General features: G+C 42.0%; 1 protein-coding gene across 1 annotated transcript in view; it reads right to left on the bottom strand.

Annotated features, from left to right (window-relative positions):
• Positions 1 to 8,219: 8,219 nt before the first annotated feature.
• The window catches only part of PALM3 (paralemmin 3), a 42,254-nt gene continuing 35,039 nt past the window's right edge, over positions 8,220 to 15,434 (bottom strand). Inside the window, 3 exon segments of the mRNA XM_029286463.1 lie at positions 8,220 to 8,578; positions 9,191 to 10,552; positions 13,540 to 13,645. Coding sequence (XP_029142296.1) covers positions 8,220 to 8,578; positions 9,191 to 10,552; positions 13,540 to 13,645 — 1,827 coding nt within the window.

Raw genomic sequence — 15,434 nt, 5'->3', positions numbered from 1 at the left:
TTGTATATAATCCATTTTGTAGTTCATAGATATTTATTTTAAGAAGCAGCAGCATATGCTTCTAAAAGGATAAATTGGGCTTAAATAGCCCAATGTAGAAGCTACCTCGTGCATGCAGTTGTTTCCTTTGTACAGACATTGTCATGTGTTTTTCCACCATTCATTTCTCAACTCTTTGATTATTGCAATGTTAATGTCCATCTTCTTTTCCTGGCCATAGCAGCAAGTCGAATACCGGAAAGCCATGCTTCTCCAAAGGAATCTTGTGGGCTGGAGCTTCGTTGTTGAAAGATCTTATACGTCAATCCCTGAATCTATGTGGAGCAGGAGGCGTTACTGCCCCCCCCCCCATTTAGTTGGCAGGTGCATAGTTTGTTCTTTATGATTTCTTAAGGGCATAGAGGTTTGTTAGATCAGATCAATACCTCAACAAGGCCAGTAAATTACAAACAGTATGCAACATGGAAATTCTGGTCTCCAATTCTTCTATAGCAGGGGTGTCAAACTGCCGGCCCGCAGGCCGGACGCGTCATCCAGAAGCCGCGCTCACCCCATTGCCGGCAATGGCAAAACCGTCAGGGATCAGAGAGAGTTCCCCTTGATCTATCGTGGCTATCGTGGCTGGTAGATGGATAGCCACATATCCATTCCAGTGCACTGAACTGATCTTATTTCCACAGCAAAATAATCGTCATTAGTCATCTCATTTTTTGAAATTCAGAGTGTACCATGGATAGCCAAGAAAACAAACAAATGGATCATTGAACAAATAGACCCAGCGGTCTCTCTTGAGGCACAAATGTCAAGGATCAGATTTATCATACTTTGGTCACATTATTAAAAGGCCTAGCTCTGGAGAATGCTGGGAAAAGTGGAAGGAAAGAGAAGAAGAGGACGATCAGCAACAAGGTGAATGGACTCAGTTATAGTGGTGCACCTTTGGAAGACCTGAAGGATCATCCTGCTGGGAAAAATTCTACCTGATCACTAAGAATTGACACCAACATAACAACACATAATAATCCTCTAACATCATGAGATTTAAACTGTAAGGGGTGGGTTTACACCAAACAAAAATCAAACACACTACATTGTGGCTTAGTGTGATGTGTGAACCTAGGCTTTATTTCGGCAGTCATTCCTATTTTGCCATAATCAAATAATCCCTGCATTTTCTCTCATTATTTTTGTAACAATTAGTAGAGTTCTGGCTGAACACTCTCTGCAAGTGAATACAAGTTTACTTTAGTGGTTTTCTCTTTATGAAGACTCACTTCTCTCTCCTTTGTAATCATTCTATGCTAAGAAAAACATGCACCAATCGTGTGATTTTCCAGTGTAGAGCTGTAATTTTGAGCAGCATCACCCTCTAGGGTTTTGGGGGAGCTAATGAGAAGGGAGAGATCAAAATAAGGAATGCCCCCTTCAAAATGGGTGGAATAACAAGATTTAGAGATACAAGAACTTCAATCAATCAATCAGAATAGAGCTGGAAGGAATCTTGGAGATCGAATCTAGTCCAACCCCCTGCTCAAGCAGGAGACTGCCCAGAACAGTCACTTGTCTGAAATGGTAAAACAAGTTATAAGGGAAGCTGTCTGAGTAAGATATAGCTGTACTGAAATGGGCAAACAATCATTTATTGCTGCTTATATCTTGGCATATTTCTATGCATCCTTTAACTGTAAATGCATAAGCAAGAATAAATATTTGGTACCACTAACCAACATTTTAAATGCTAGCAATATTTCCCTTCTCACCACTAGGAGGCAGGACAGTTCTAATACAGTATTTTGGATATTTTTTAGAAGTTGGTTATTTCCTAAAGGTTTTGTTGTTTCTCATAAGTTTTTTCACTTTCAAGCTTGTTTCACGGGTTCCATTCAGCATGCTATGGTTATTCACTTGGCCTGTTTTTAATATACAGACTTCTAGATCAGTGGTTCTCAACCTTTTTAATGCCGCGACCCCAACCGGTCGTAAGTCGAGGACTAAACCGGTCGTAAGTCGAGGACTAAACCGGTCGTAAGTCGAGGACTAAGCCGGTCGTAAGTCGAGGACTACCCAACCGGTCGTAAGTCGAGGACTTTCCCTGCCCAGGAGCGCCGCGCATGCGTGGTTCCGCCTCCTGCGCTGGCCGAGGCGTAGCTGGCAAGCGGCAGAGACGGAGCAGGCCGACCACCAGCTGGCCCAGCCCAAGGGAGGTAAGGCACCCGCCGGAAAAGGGGAAAAAAAATGGCGGACAAAAAAAATGGCGGACAGCCTTGCTTGGCGACCCCCATGAAATGGTCGATCGACCCCAAATGGGGTCCCGACCCACAGGTTGAGAACCACTGTTCTAGATGATGAGATCTTTTCTCATTTTGTTCTACAAATGGCATGACTAAAAAGCAACATGCCAAAAACTTGAGAGCATTTGTCTGGCATGCTGACTTTCTGGCTCCTGCATCAGGGCAGGCAACTCTTTTGGGACAGGAAGTACATTAGGAGTTTTGAGAGTGTGCTGTGATGAGTGAGACCAGTCACAAAACAGCCGTTTACTTGAAAATAAATTAGGTTGTCTTTCAACACTTCCTCCAATCTGATGGGGTGTTATCCCCCACTTCAGATTTTTTTTGTTTGCTTGTTTTTGCAGGTAGACATAATTTTCCAACCAAGCCAATTTTATTTTTAAAAAGTTTATGCAGGGCTTCTATAACTTGAACCCCCAATTTCTATAATACATAAACTCTCAAACTCATCCATTTTCACATACCCCATTGTTCTGATCCAGCAGTTTCTGCTAGGAAACTATATATTTATTGGTTAGATGCGCCTCACATTTTGTAAAGGTAAATAGCATATTTGGATGCATGGGACTCCAAAACAGTTCTTGTAGTTCTTCTCTTGCAAATTTATATTGGTTACTGCTCTCCAGTAAAATTCCAGCTAATTAGGCATGGAAATTAAAATAAAATGCTGCCTGGGAGTGAAGATTGTTATTGAATTGTTTCTCATTCCACTAGCTTTTAGGTCCTCACAAATCTATAGTGGCATAATGTTTGCTGCTTTTGCTGGTATTCTTATCCTGCCACAGGTAAAATGGCAGCCAATGGTGCTATCCTTTCTTACAGTGCACAGGGCACATTAGGAACAGGGATTGGGGGATTAATTGTTTTCCTCCCCTCCCACTAAGCATCACCAGGTGGCAGAAAAATGTTCACTCATCACTCTTTAATGGGGTCTGGAGGCAGGTTTTGAGGGAGGCTGGACAGGCAGATTTAGTTCCAGTCTTTTGCCTGAGCTAATAGAGAGGCTCCTTTTGACACAAATTTACTACTAAGCTGAAGTGGCACTAAACTTACATCTGATCCCCAGAAGAGTGGTAAGTCTTCATTCCCAACCAGCTCAGCCAGCTGACAGTTCAGCTGTCTTTATTTCATTTCACAGAGCTGGCCTACGTCTCTGTTCCCCATTGGCTGCTTAGATGCTGCTCAGTCTGATTTAGGGATTGAGTCGGATGCCTGTCAGGAGCAGAGCCCAGTTTGAAATAATTAGGCTTTCTCACTGCCCACAGCTGAATGGCTCTGGAAGATAGTGCTTAAGGCTAGTGAAGGCAGATCTGCACCAGCTTTGAATGATCAAGAGGTGCTGTGCTAATCTCACTTAACTGGAACTATGGACTGCATGATGGGTGAGCCAGGTTCACTCGCATCTATGCCAAAGCTGGTGTGGTTTGTTTCTTGTCAAATGGGCAAAACACTACTTAGCATTTAAAAACCTGGTTATTTCTTTAGGTTGCCTCAGGCATGGGTTGAAGATGAGATGAAGGCAATATTTGGGTGAGCCCCATTAAGTGAAGGGAGATGTGGAACAAAGCAATGCTGTTCCCTCAGACAATTAGCGTCTTTTTTAGATACTCTTTTAATTTAGTGGAGCCACCCAGAGTGTTCTGGCATTAGATAGAAATTCAATCAATTAATAAATGGCAGGGAATAAAAGATCCAATGTTGATTCCACAGGTAGGTGCAAGTGGGGAAATGCAGGTAGATGTTATGAATGGTGACCTTTTAAAATATAATTTTAAGAAGAAAAATAGAAAAGAAAGAAATATAAAGAAGTGGCTCCCGATATTCTTTACAGTAGTTATAAGTGCAGATATTTTTTAAAACACTCTGTTTAAAGTTACAACACGAATCTCTTCTTTCCATAATTTATCCTGTCTAATCATCAAAACCATAAATCATGTTCATTTTTTCACATTTATGCAAAAGTACATAAGAGACTTCTAGTCACCAATAAATGTAGATTTTTTTTCTAATAAAAAAGTCAATTTATCAATTCAGGTTCACTAATCATTCCTCCATAGTGGATAGAGCAGCCAATTTTTTCATCTCTGTGCATATAATCTCGCTGCATAATCATATATCAAAATAATTTCCCATGGCTTTTTGAACTATGCCCTCCTTTCTTATTAGTTTGCACTCTCAGATAGAGGGTTATAGATATTATTTTGTCTGGGGCTCATACTAGAAACTTCAGGTCCTCCCTGCAGTGTGGAATTTATATAACCTTCTATTTCAGTGGTGATATTTGCTATATATTGTAAGGACCATGAGTTCAAATTCTGGTTGAATACAATTTATCAGGCTTAACCTGTGGGGGCCACCTAAGGCTGACAAACTCAAGTAGGAATGAAACGGATCCTATATTGCCTTCTAGTGATGAGCAAAAAGTATAATCACTATAATTATTACAAAGGCAAATATTGTACAGGTATCCTCAATGAAAGTCTGATGAAGAACATACATGAAGATGACACAAAATCAATCCCTGCCTTAGTCGTGGCATTGGTAAAGTGACTGCTGTCACATTAAAAGAGGTGGCTTTGGGATTTGGGGGAAAGCAGAGTTTGGCAGCCTTGCTAAAGAGCAGGTCCAGGTAGGTCAAGCTGGGAAGACAAACTTCTGGGCTCACTTTTCTCAGTAGGATTTAGTAAAATGAAATGGCACTTTGTCTCTTTTGTGAACCGTCCATGAGAAAAGAGTCCCTCGTAAATCTTGGGTGAAAATTAAAATGATGTGTGCTTTTTTCTCAAAGCTGTCAAATCCACTGCCTCGGGCACTGAACCAAGGCTTGGCTTGATCAATTTCACATCTCATTCTTACCAAGTTCAGCCTGCATGATATGAGTCTCCAAGGAAGATCTTGCAGGGACCTCTTCTTCCAAGATGTCTGGTGAATATCTGTTTTTGGTGCACTGGTTGGCTACAAATCTGACAAATCCGTTTCCCCCCTCCCTGCCTAAGTCTAAAAAGGATCAAGTATAGCTTTGTCACACATTGTACACTATGAAACCCCCTCTCACCTTCTCTCCCTCCAGACCTTCCAAAATCTGTTTTGGTTGCATAGCACAACTATTATGCTTCTGTAACAGAAAGAAGTTATAAATTGTCTTAAATCTCAGGAAAGAACTCTAGTGAGAAAGTCACAGTACCTGTTGGGGAAATACAAGATTGGGTAGGAAAGCCAACAAAAGCGTCACTTTAGATGATTTCCCATGTGGTCATACAAATTTCTCAGGAGCTTGTGTGCAGCAATGTCCTACAGGCAAAGTGGCCAGTAGTGATATAGGATAGGTGGGAAAATCATCATGGACAACAAAAGGTGGTCCTATATCAGTGGTGGCGAACCTATGGCACGGGTGCCAGAGGCGGCACTCAGAGCCCTCTCTGTGGGCACGTGCGACGTCGCCCCAGTCCTAGGCCTTCAGCTGGGTTTTATAAAACCTTTTCGCTTTAGGCCTCCGCCGCCGTGTGCAAAAAAAAAAAAGGTTCAATCAGTCAATTTCAACTTCTCGCGGAAAAAAAAAAGATCTTGCAAAGTTGGAATTGATTGAATTTTTTAGTCCCACCCAGTCTGCCGTTACCACCGCAGTGACGCCCACCCAATGGGCCACACCCACCCAATGGGCCACACCCACCCAGCACTCGACGATGCGTAAGTGGGTTTTGGGTTGCAGTTTGGGCACTCGGTCTCTAAAAGGTTCGCCATCACTGTCCTATATGCTGACAGAAATGGGCAGATCTAATAAGGGGGCTCAAAATCAAGCTTGCTTTCCTCTGATTTTTCTCTTGTATCAGTTTCTGTCCTTGGTCAGTTTGAAAAAGAAGGTATGTATGTCTGTGTCTACAAATATACATTGTAATCTTAGCACTGTGAATTTTATATGTATTTGCCCCCAAATTGAACACTGTTTGTTTTTACTCAGATACCACTTCTGTCCTTATATTGACACAAGACAGTGGGCAGGGTTTTTTGCACCTACAGCTCAAACCTCACCACCAATCCAGTTCCAAATATCAGCTTTGCCAAGAACACACCTGGTATATATTATGCATCTCAGATGACTTTTGTTGCTATTTCTTCTCCCCATGGAACATTTGGAATTGGACCCCTGGAAGAAACTTCAACTCAGCAATGCTTACTTGTGCTGACTCCTTATAATATCTCAGCAACCATAACTAGAAGGAAAAAGCTACAAGAAGTTTGAGGCACAGAGTGAGATTTTAAGCAAGGGATCTGTTCTTCCAGCCTCTGCTTTCCCCACTCCATTTCTCTTACGTAATGGAGCACTGACCTACTTAACTGTATTGTTAAGTATGACTGAGACTGCATGAGGTGTACTTTCAGCACTTTGCAAGCCATATATAAATATAATGCATTATTATTTATTATTCATGATAAGCCCTTGTTGGAAAAGGAGGGATAGCGAAGTGGCTTTTAACTGCTACTTCTTTCCCAGGACTGGAAAACTTTGGACAAGAGACAGGATCACCAACTCTTCATCTGTCTACCCCTTACTCCCCAGATCACCCTGGGGCTTTGGTAAGTGGATCATCAGACAGCTCTGCTAGCCTGCCCCATTTCCAAGCCCAGGAGACAAATCCCACGTCCCTATCCCCAAGCAGAGGCACAGGTCTCACTTGTCATTGCATCTGACTTTAATTGAGAATCAGTATTAGCCAGAAACTGACATGTAAAAGGCTCTTACTGGCTTAGGTGGTGGCCCCAACAGAAGTTTATATAACTAAAATTAAACAAAGTGCATAGAATAAACAGTCACCGAAAGGAGGATGTGAAGGGCTGAGGGAAGAGCCTATGACCTAGCAGGACACAAACCCAGGCTTTTTATAGGAAGGGAAGAGTCAGAGCTAGGAAAGGGTTCTTAGTCCCATTTTGGGAGGCAGAAGATTGAGTCTACCACACACGAGATCTTGGCTGGAGACCACATTTGGGAGAGAAGGTTCCAGTAGTGCCTTGACCAAAGTCCCTGCAACGCACCACCTATTGGCAGGATGTCCTCTTGTGTCCTATGTGTCACTGCCCTGCAAGAGTAGTTGTGTTCAGCTGGCCATCTTAGCAGAGGTGCAGGAGGTGGGAACAGGAGGAAGAGGGTATTGCTCAGTGTCTGGAGTGGGCTCAGATTGATTTGGTGAGTCATGCCAACTCAGCAGACGGGGTTTAGGCACATGCGGAGAGTGTGGATGGCAGGAGTTCTGCATGCATATTGTAGCCTTTGTGTCCAGCCCTGTGAAAAAGTTGCAGAAGCCTGTAGGTTTGTAATGGCACATAACTCAGGTGTTTTCCAAGATAAGAAAATGCCTTGCAAGCCAAATGAAGAAAAGATGGATATGCCTCTATCTTGGTTTGCATGTTAATAACCTTTGTGCACATACATGTGCATTCTAAATATGTAATGTACATGCACGCACAAGAAGGATGACATGCAGGCACATAAACTATAAGTGGAGGGAATGGTGATACAGTACTTGACAGTGCCAAGAAAAATGCAGGTCTACACTACTAGTGTATGAAGAAGTGTGCATGCTGCAGGAGAATGTGTGTGGGCCAATACAATCTGCCCAAGCAGGGCATTCCTCATATGCTGCCTCCAGGAAAGCTGGGAGATGAGCTAGGAGATATCAATAAAGAGAAACAATCCTGTCATTGAACACTCTCTTTTGTGACGCAGCAAGCCTTCCATGGACCCATCTATGCAACTCGCCTCCAAGTCCCTCCATGGAGTGTGTACTGTATGCATGTGTGTGCATGCGCATGCGTGAATGTGTGAGATGCTTACACTACATGATTAGCAGGGCATGTTACCACTTTCAGAGCCTGCTGCTAGGACCAGATCAATGACACCTGTTCTCCTCAACTTCGTGAAAGACGCCAAGCTTACATGACCAAGCAGCACTGGCACGTCTTCTGCTTGCGTCTGTTCTGCCCCTGCTCTTGACCCTCCTCCTGGTGTGATGCTGCAGGTTGAAGGTGGCATGAGGCAGGATTGCCATCAGTGGTGATGTAAATAGGGGCCTCCTGGACTGAGGCTCCCTGGTGCTTTTGGATCCCACTCTTGGACTGCTGCTGATCTCCTAGAGAAATGTCCTGTGGGGTTACTGCGGTTTTCAGCTCATTCAACAAAGGTTGTTGCTCAGCAGCAATATTTTCTTGGATCTCAGTGGTCTCTGCTTCTGAAGCCAAATTAGAATCTCTATCTTCTTTCAATTCTTGATTCTTTGAATTTACAGCTGCATCTAGAAGGGGTTGAGCAGAGACTTGGTTCACAGTCGGCAAAGCATCAAGGACAGTTGTTTCTTGTGGTATTGGACCCTGGTCTTTCTTAGTGGTTGGAGCTTGATCCAACAGTGCAGGTGTCTCTTCCATAAGAAATGGAGATGTCTTTCCTGCAAGAGTCTCTTCTGTTTCTTTAAGGGAAGAGGTCTGGTCCTGCAGAGAGACTGACATGTGCTCCACTAAGGTTGGTTGAGCTTGGTCTTGAAGTGATACTTCTAGAAAACAGGAAGAGGACTGACTTTGAAGTGGTGAATGATCAGTTAGAGATCCTGTCACCTCCTTGCCATCCAGAAATGGGGGATTCTGGTCCTGTAAGGCAAGTGGAATTTGGTCTGGCTCAGTTGTTGGTGTTGCCTTCTTTTCATTCTCAGATAACGGGATCTGGCCTGAAGGAAACTTATCAGCCTCAGTAAGAAGCAGTGTTTGAGATTCTGTAACAGTTGGCATTTGGACTTGCAAAGGTACTGGAACTTCTTCCAAGGAAGAATTATTGGCTTCTTCAAGGGACATGATTTGATCAGATAGAGGAGAGAGTTGATTAGTAACAGAAGGGGCTATATCTGGAAGGGGACCTTTCATCTCCAAAACAGACTGTTCTTGGTCCAGAACAGTTGGCAAGATGTGGGGTGATTTCTGTCCTTCATTTAATGAGGAAGAAATCTTTTCTGGCAGAGATGTGAGCTGGTCTGGAGAGGTAGGCAGTATTTGATCTACCACAGAATCACTACATTCTTGAAGAGCTGTTGAGATCTGGTCCAGATTTTTTCCATTAGCTTCATGTATGGATGATTGGGTCTGGTCCAACAAGAAGCATTTAGTTTCTTGAGGAGTAGTATCATCTTGTAATAAGAATGCTTTCTGTTCTGGAGAAGAAACATGACCCTGCAAAGATGATGGATTTGATGCTATAAAGGATTCTGGCAGTGAAGATGGGATTTGACCTAGAAGGGAATCCTTATTTTCTTGCAGTGAAACAGATTGGTCCAAAAGGGGTGATGGACTCTGATGTGGTAATAACGGCTGTTCTGACTCCAGGAATAGAGTTTCAGTTTCCTGAAAAGATGATGGATTCTGTTCTGGAAGGGATACTTTAGTATCTGGCAGAGAAGGAATCTGATCTGATAGAGATGAAGTCATTACCGGATCTAGCTTAGCCTCTTCCAAAGGGTTCAGAATTGTTGTTTCCTGACCAGGAGAGATCTGGTCTGAAACAGATTGTTTGGTCTCTTCCCCCTCTCCTGATTCATGGCATTCTTGCATCTCTTCCTTCTGTGTAAGATTTGCCTGGTTCACTGCTTCTTCTTCTGTAGCAATATCACAGACTGCCAGGTTTCTGGCAGGCTCTGCCTCCTCTGCATTTTGTTCTGATAGTTCTTTCTGCCCCATTTCCATAAGAACTGCCTCCTTGACCAACAAGCCTATCTCCTGCTCACTATCTCCCTGCTTCCTGGGGGAATCAAGGCAGTTAGCACTGTCCTGCAGAAGGTTGGAAGGGTTTTGCTGATCATGGGAAGTTGGAGACGCTCCCTCTGGGCCATCACGGCTATCAAGATCACAGTCCAGGTGGTTTTCAGTAGCACAACCAGTCTTCTTTTGATCCACCACATTGCAAAGGCTACCTGAAGTATTCCATTCTTCACAGTCATTTCCCATGTTATCATGGTCTTCCAATTCGTCTTCTTTTCTAATGAAGTTCTGTGTCTGCCCAACAGCATCCATGCTTCCCACTTCCTGCCCCAAATGATCTCTGATGACCATCTTTTCCACTGCCAGCTTTCTTTGGTGAGCAGCAGGGGCTTCACTAGGATCCAAATTCTTCGTAGTAGGAGCAGCCTCGATTCTCCCTTGATGAGGCGGAAAGTCCCCACCTTCTATAGTCACAGGGTTTACTTTGACTCCTGTTTTTTCAGAGCTGCATTCATTGCCAGAAATACCTTTGGAGAACAAAAGAAAATGTCAGACTTTTCTGGTCCTGATCTATATTCTCTTTTTAAATATCACCAATAATACAGAAGCCAACCTTCCCCAACTTTGTGCTCTCCTTATGCATGAGAACTATAATTTTTAGAATTCTCGGAGCTGATTTTAGAATTCTCGGAGCTGAACACATCTGCCAAATTCATAATGGTTTACAGTACAGATTATGGTTTGCTGTATTATGGCTTTCTTGACCTCCACCTGCCTCCAAAACCTGGGTCTTATAGGCGATGAGGGTGATAGCTTTTTGATAAAAGTATACCTCTCAGTTTGACATGGAGGAGATTCATATTAATCTGATGATCCTCTTTGTCCCTAGTTTGGACATGGCACCTTATTTCATTCTTCAACAGAGTGACTAAATTAATGGACCAGCGAAATGCTGGCGGACATAATATATTTGGATTTCCATAAGCATTCGATAAAGTAGACCACAACCTATTTCTTGGTAAACTAAAAAAATGTGAGATAGACAACATCACCACCAGATGGATTTGTAACTGTCTGACAAACCACACTGAACGTTTAGTCCTTAATAGAATTACATCTACTTGGAGAGAAGTAAGCAGTGGGATACCCCAAGGCTCTGTTTGAGGCCTGCTTTGTACAAGGTGGAGCTTTACCAGGGTTGCTCAGGATACTGACATTGAGGATTCTTTCTTTCGACTATGGCAGGTTCTCTCAAGATAATCCACCCAGTTATTTAAATCTGACAATCTTCCATAAGGATATAAGTGATCTTGCAGCATCAGGGAGGCTAGAGTATAACCAAAAGATTGACCTTTACACCATGATCTGGCTTATCTTCCTACCTTGATTTAAATCTGGGCAGTTGTGCCGTTTCCATTTAGTTCAATGCGGCTTCCATCAGAGATCTTCCCTAAGGGATTGTGCATTGGTGGGAGGAGATAATGCAATTCAGAATTTCTATTTCAGGCACCCCACTACGTAGCAGATGAAGCAACCTTTGACTCAGCCCCTTAATCCCTGTTTCCAAATTCATGGTACAGTCTGCTGCATTTAATTAGATCTATCTCCCCATTTTTGTCTGATTCCTATTTCTCTTACTTACAGCTCTAATTCTGCAAGTAACCTCCTGGGTAGGGATCTGTCTGCTAGCCAAGAAGCTCCATTAAGCGCAGATGAACTGATGACACTGAGGAAATTGCACAATAACTTTATCTTTCCAGCTTCACTTTCATGTGATGGTGTTCACGTTTGAAAGTTTCAGATAACCCTTCCCACACAAGATGTCCCTTCTACCAAAGAATGCTTACAGCTTCCATATTATAGAATCCTCCCCATCTATGACATACACACGCACACACTGTGTTTTGCAGCGCAGAGGGAGACAGGCTGAAACTTAAAGCTTGATTTTAAAAGCACCCTCTTGGAAAACGACACTGTTCCTTAGTCCTCTGGGCAAGTAGGAAGAGAAGGGAGAGAGAAAGGAGGAGTGGGCAGAAACAGCAGGGAGGGGGGAATAGCACAAAACCAGAAACACATGTCACCCTTGAAGAGTATCCCAGAGGGCAAGCAGGTTTCAGCAGAACATAACATATATATGGGGAGGGGAAATATTCAGCCTAACATTCCCTATACATCCCATTTACACTAATACAAAATCCTCAGAACACATCCAAGAAATCTGTAGAATAATCGTCATGGATAGTTACTGTGGTACTGAGTCAAAAAGCACATTTAGGAAAGGCAAGTTATTCCTTCTGTCTTTAGGGGAAAAACAAACCTCTTTTACTAACTGTTTAATAAAGACATTTTAAAATATCTCTATTATCCATTATTGCAGGGCTTTTCAACCTTTTCACCCATTGTACCACTTTTAGGATATGGCAATATCCGAGTACCACCAGTCGCCTAGCAAGGTGTCAAAAACTTGATGACAAAAAAAAAAAAGGAAAAAAGTGATAAAGTACAGGTAGTCCTCGACTTACGACAGTTCGCTTAGTGACTGTTCGAAGTTACAATGGCACTGAAAAAAGTGCCCCTCAAGGCACAGCCGAGCAAGACACATGCCTGCCCACTTGGTGGCGCTCTCATTCCCCTCCCCCACTACCACTTTTCTAGGATGTTCGCGTACCACCTGCCAGGTGGTACCCGTACCACTGGTTGAAAAGCCCTGCACTATGGGGCTATTAAAGCTGTTTTTCGTACAAAATAGTGCTTGTATGCATATGAAGAGAGTTATCTCCCATCAGCTGCTAATCAGAGATAAAATCTTTCTGACAGAAATTGTGGGTGGGGTGGGGTGGAAAGACCAGGGCTTTGGCAGAAGGGGGAGACCTTATGAGGAAGGAGCTATCTAGACACGCCAAGGACCATGTGACTCTCATGAGGCCTGCAAACTAGAAGTTTCCCATGCAGCAGATTTTATGAACAGTATAGGATAAATCATCATTTCATGAAATTGGGCCTTACCATAATTTTGCATGAAGCTAAAGTGCATGTAATATACACTGAATCCTCTCCATGTTTTAGCATTTTAGTGGTCAATAACTGCAATGAGCAAGCCTGTTTCAGAGATTAATTTCTCCCATTAAATACTTTATCAGCAAGAAAATCTAAAGAGCTCCTGAGAACCACAGAATTTCATTTGTCACAAACTCTCAGCAAAACAAAGTAGTAATTTTTACCATCCCCACTGCATACCCAGATTACTCTTCTAAAACCAGAATGAACCTTCAAAAGTCCTGATCTGAAAAAAGAGCAATCTCCTTACAGCTGAAACCAAGATATTTTTGTAATGGCAAATTTTCTACCACTCTATATCAAAGTCCATATTTGCAAGAAATCATGTGACAGATGCAAACTTGCTCAGCAGGTGTGCTGGTTATACTTTGGACTGTGGATTTCATTTTTATCACCACCCAAGGACCTGGCTTGATCCCTTACCTAATGGCAGACCTTGCCAATGGCTAATACCCACCATCTCCTGACATGTCTCCATTCTCCAGTTGCTCTTTGGCTGTTGCCTCCATGGGCTTTTGAGGAGAAACAGAAGCCAACTCAAGTTTGGTCTCAGTAGTATTTCCCTCTGTAAAGAAAGCATTACTTTCAGTTATCTTAACCAGGCCCCTTTGCAGAGGAAGAATGCTGGAGCCAAAAGGTGCTTTTCGGAGCTCAAAAGGTGAAACCTGGTGATAAAGCAACCTAGGCCTTTTGGTACCCTTACTAAGATTGACAGTTCAAAGCCAAGCAAAACTAATTGTTCTCACAAACTCAGATTTAACAAGATTTACTGAGATGGAAGTTATAAGAATTTCAGTAACTGAACTATTTCCAATTTAGAACCAATTTACCCAGCATTTCTCAGCCTTAGCAACTTTAAGATGTCTGGATTTCAGTTCCCAGAAGTCCCCAGCCAAAAATGATTTAAATTGCTACAGATACTACAGATACTACAGATACATTACAGAAAATATTTCCTTAAATTCTTTCTAAAAACTTTCTTGTGAACTGGTGAATGGGTTGTTTTTTTAGCTGATAATAGGTAAGGTTACAGGTGACTATTTAAAAAATTATCTTATGGATAATTTTGCAAATAATAGTTTGCCCTTTAATTAATTCATCATTTTGATATTTTAGCTGGGTGAAAGGGATTAAAAATTTAGAAGTTTAGGTCAGAGACCAAATTTTTGAGGTCATATGAGATATAACATTACCATTTGCTTGGGCAAGGCATTTTTTATACTTGATCCATAAGTATGAGCAGAGGACTAGATCTGCAACTACTAGACAATTAATTCTAAAGAGGATATAAATAATCAAGTGTGACTTACTTAGATAAATGCAGCCCAAATTCTATGAAATTACCACTAGTTATCGCTACTAATTAGTCTATAAATAGTCTTATTTATTTTAATGCAATTACCTAAAAGAATTCCCAATCTGATTGTGCCCAGTGTGATAAGGTACCCCAGATAATCTGCATCTTACCAAATAGAAAATTACTCACTTTCTGGAGAAGAGGAAGATGTCCCATCAATCTGAAAATACAAGAATTTTTTTTGATAAAGTGATAACCAATGAGATTTTGCATAAGCTAAATACACTTTATCCATACTCTATTTAATCTAATTTGATCATTCTCAGAGGAAACATTGTCACTATGATGAATAGGAATACAATCATGTACCTTTTCAAAGTTAAACTTGTGTGGGGAGGGGTAGGAATGAGGTACATTTGCCAGATTGTACCAGAAGCCTTTGGCCAGAAGTTTTGTCATCACCTGGACAACATTTGTGCAACACGCATAGCAGTTTTGTAACTCTTTAAAACAATGGGTTCATTACTTGATTTAACAGGTTGTGTATCAGGTTCATCCCTCATGCTACTTTAAAGTGCCCAACCTAAAGCCTCACATACCAAATGTGCTCCCCAAAACCTGCAAATCACCACCCCTGACACTACTAAAACTATTTATTGCATGATTTTTTTTAACGTAACAGAGGGTGAAATTGTATTAATTATATTTAAAGCTTAAATGAAATTAAATCAGAAATATTTTTCTGCTTTTTAAAATATAACAGTACTTCATTTCATTTTTTCATTTTTCATTTTATTAAATTTATACCCCGCCCTTCTCCCGTAGGACTCAGGGCGGCTTCCAGCCAGTTAAAACGATTTAATACAATACAATAGAAATTTTAAAAAATCATTAAAAATAAATATATAATCGGCCGCTTCTACTAAAATTTGGCTAAAACCAATTTAAAATACCCCTAGGCCAGTCCTGCCCGCTGGAACAACCAGGTCTTAAGGGCGCGGCGGAAGGAGGGGAGATCCGGAATGACCCGGATCTCTGGGGGCAGCTCGTTCCAG

Source organism: Protobothrops mucrosquamatus, unplaced genomic scaffold (genome assembly GCF_001527695.2).
Source record: "Protobothrops mucrosquamatus isolate PMUCROS unplaced genomic scaffold, P.Mucros_1.0 scaffold_215, whole genome shotgun sequence".
In the NCBI taxonomy this organism is placed as follows: domain Eukaryota; kingdom Metazoa; phylum Chordata; class Lepidosauria; order Squamata; family Viperidae; genus Protobothrops; species Protobothrops mucrosquamatus.
Note: the sequence above shows the minus strand (reverse complement) of the source record. Positions and strands in the feature narration are given on the sequence as shown.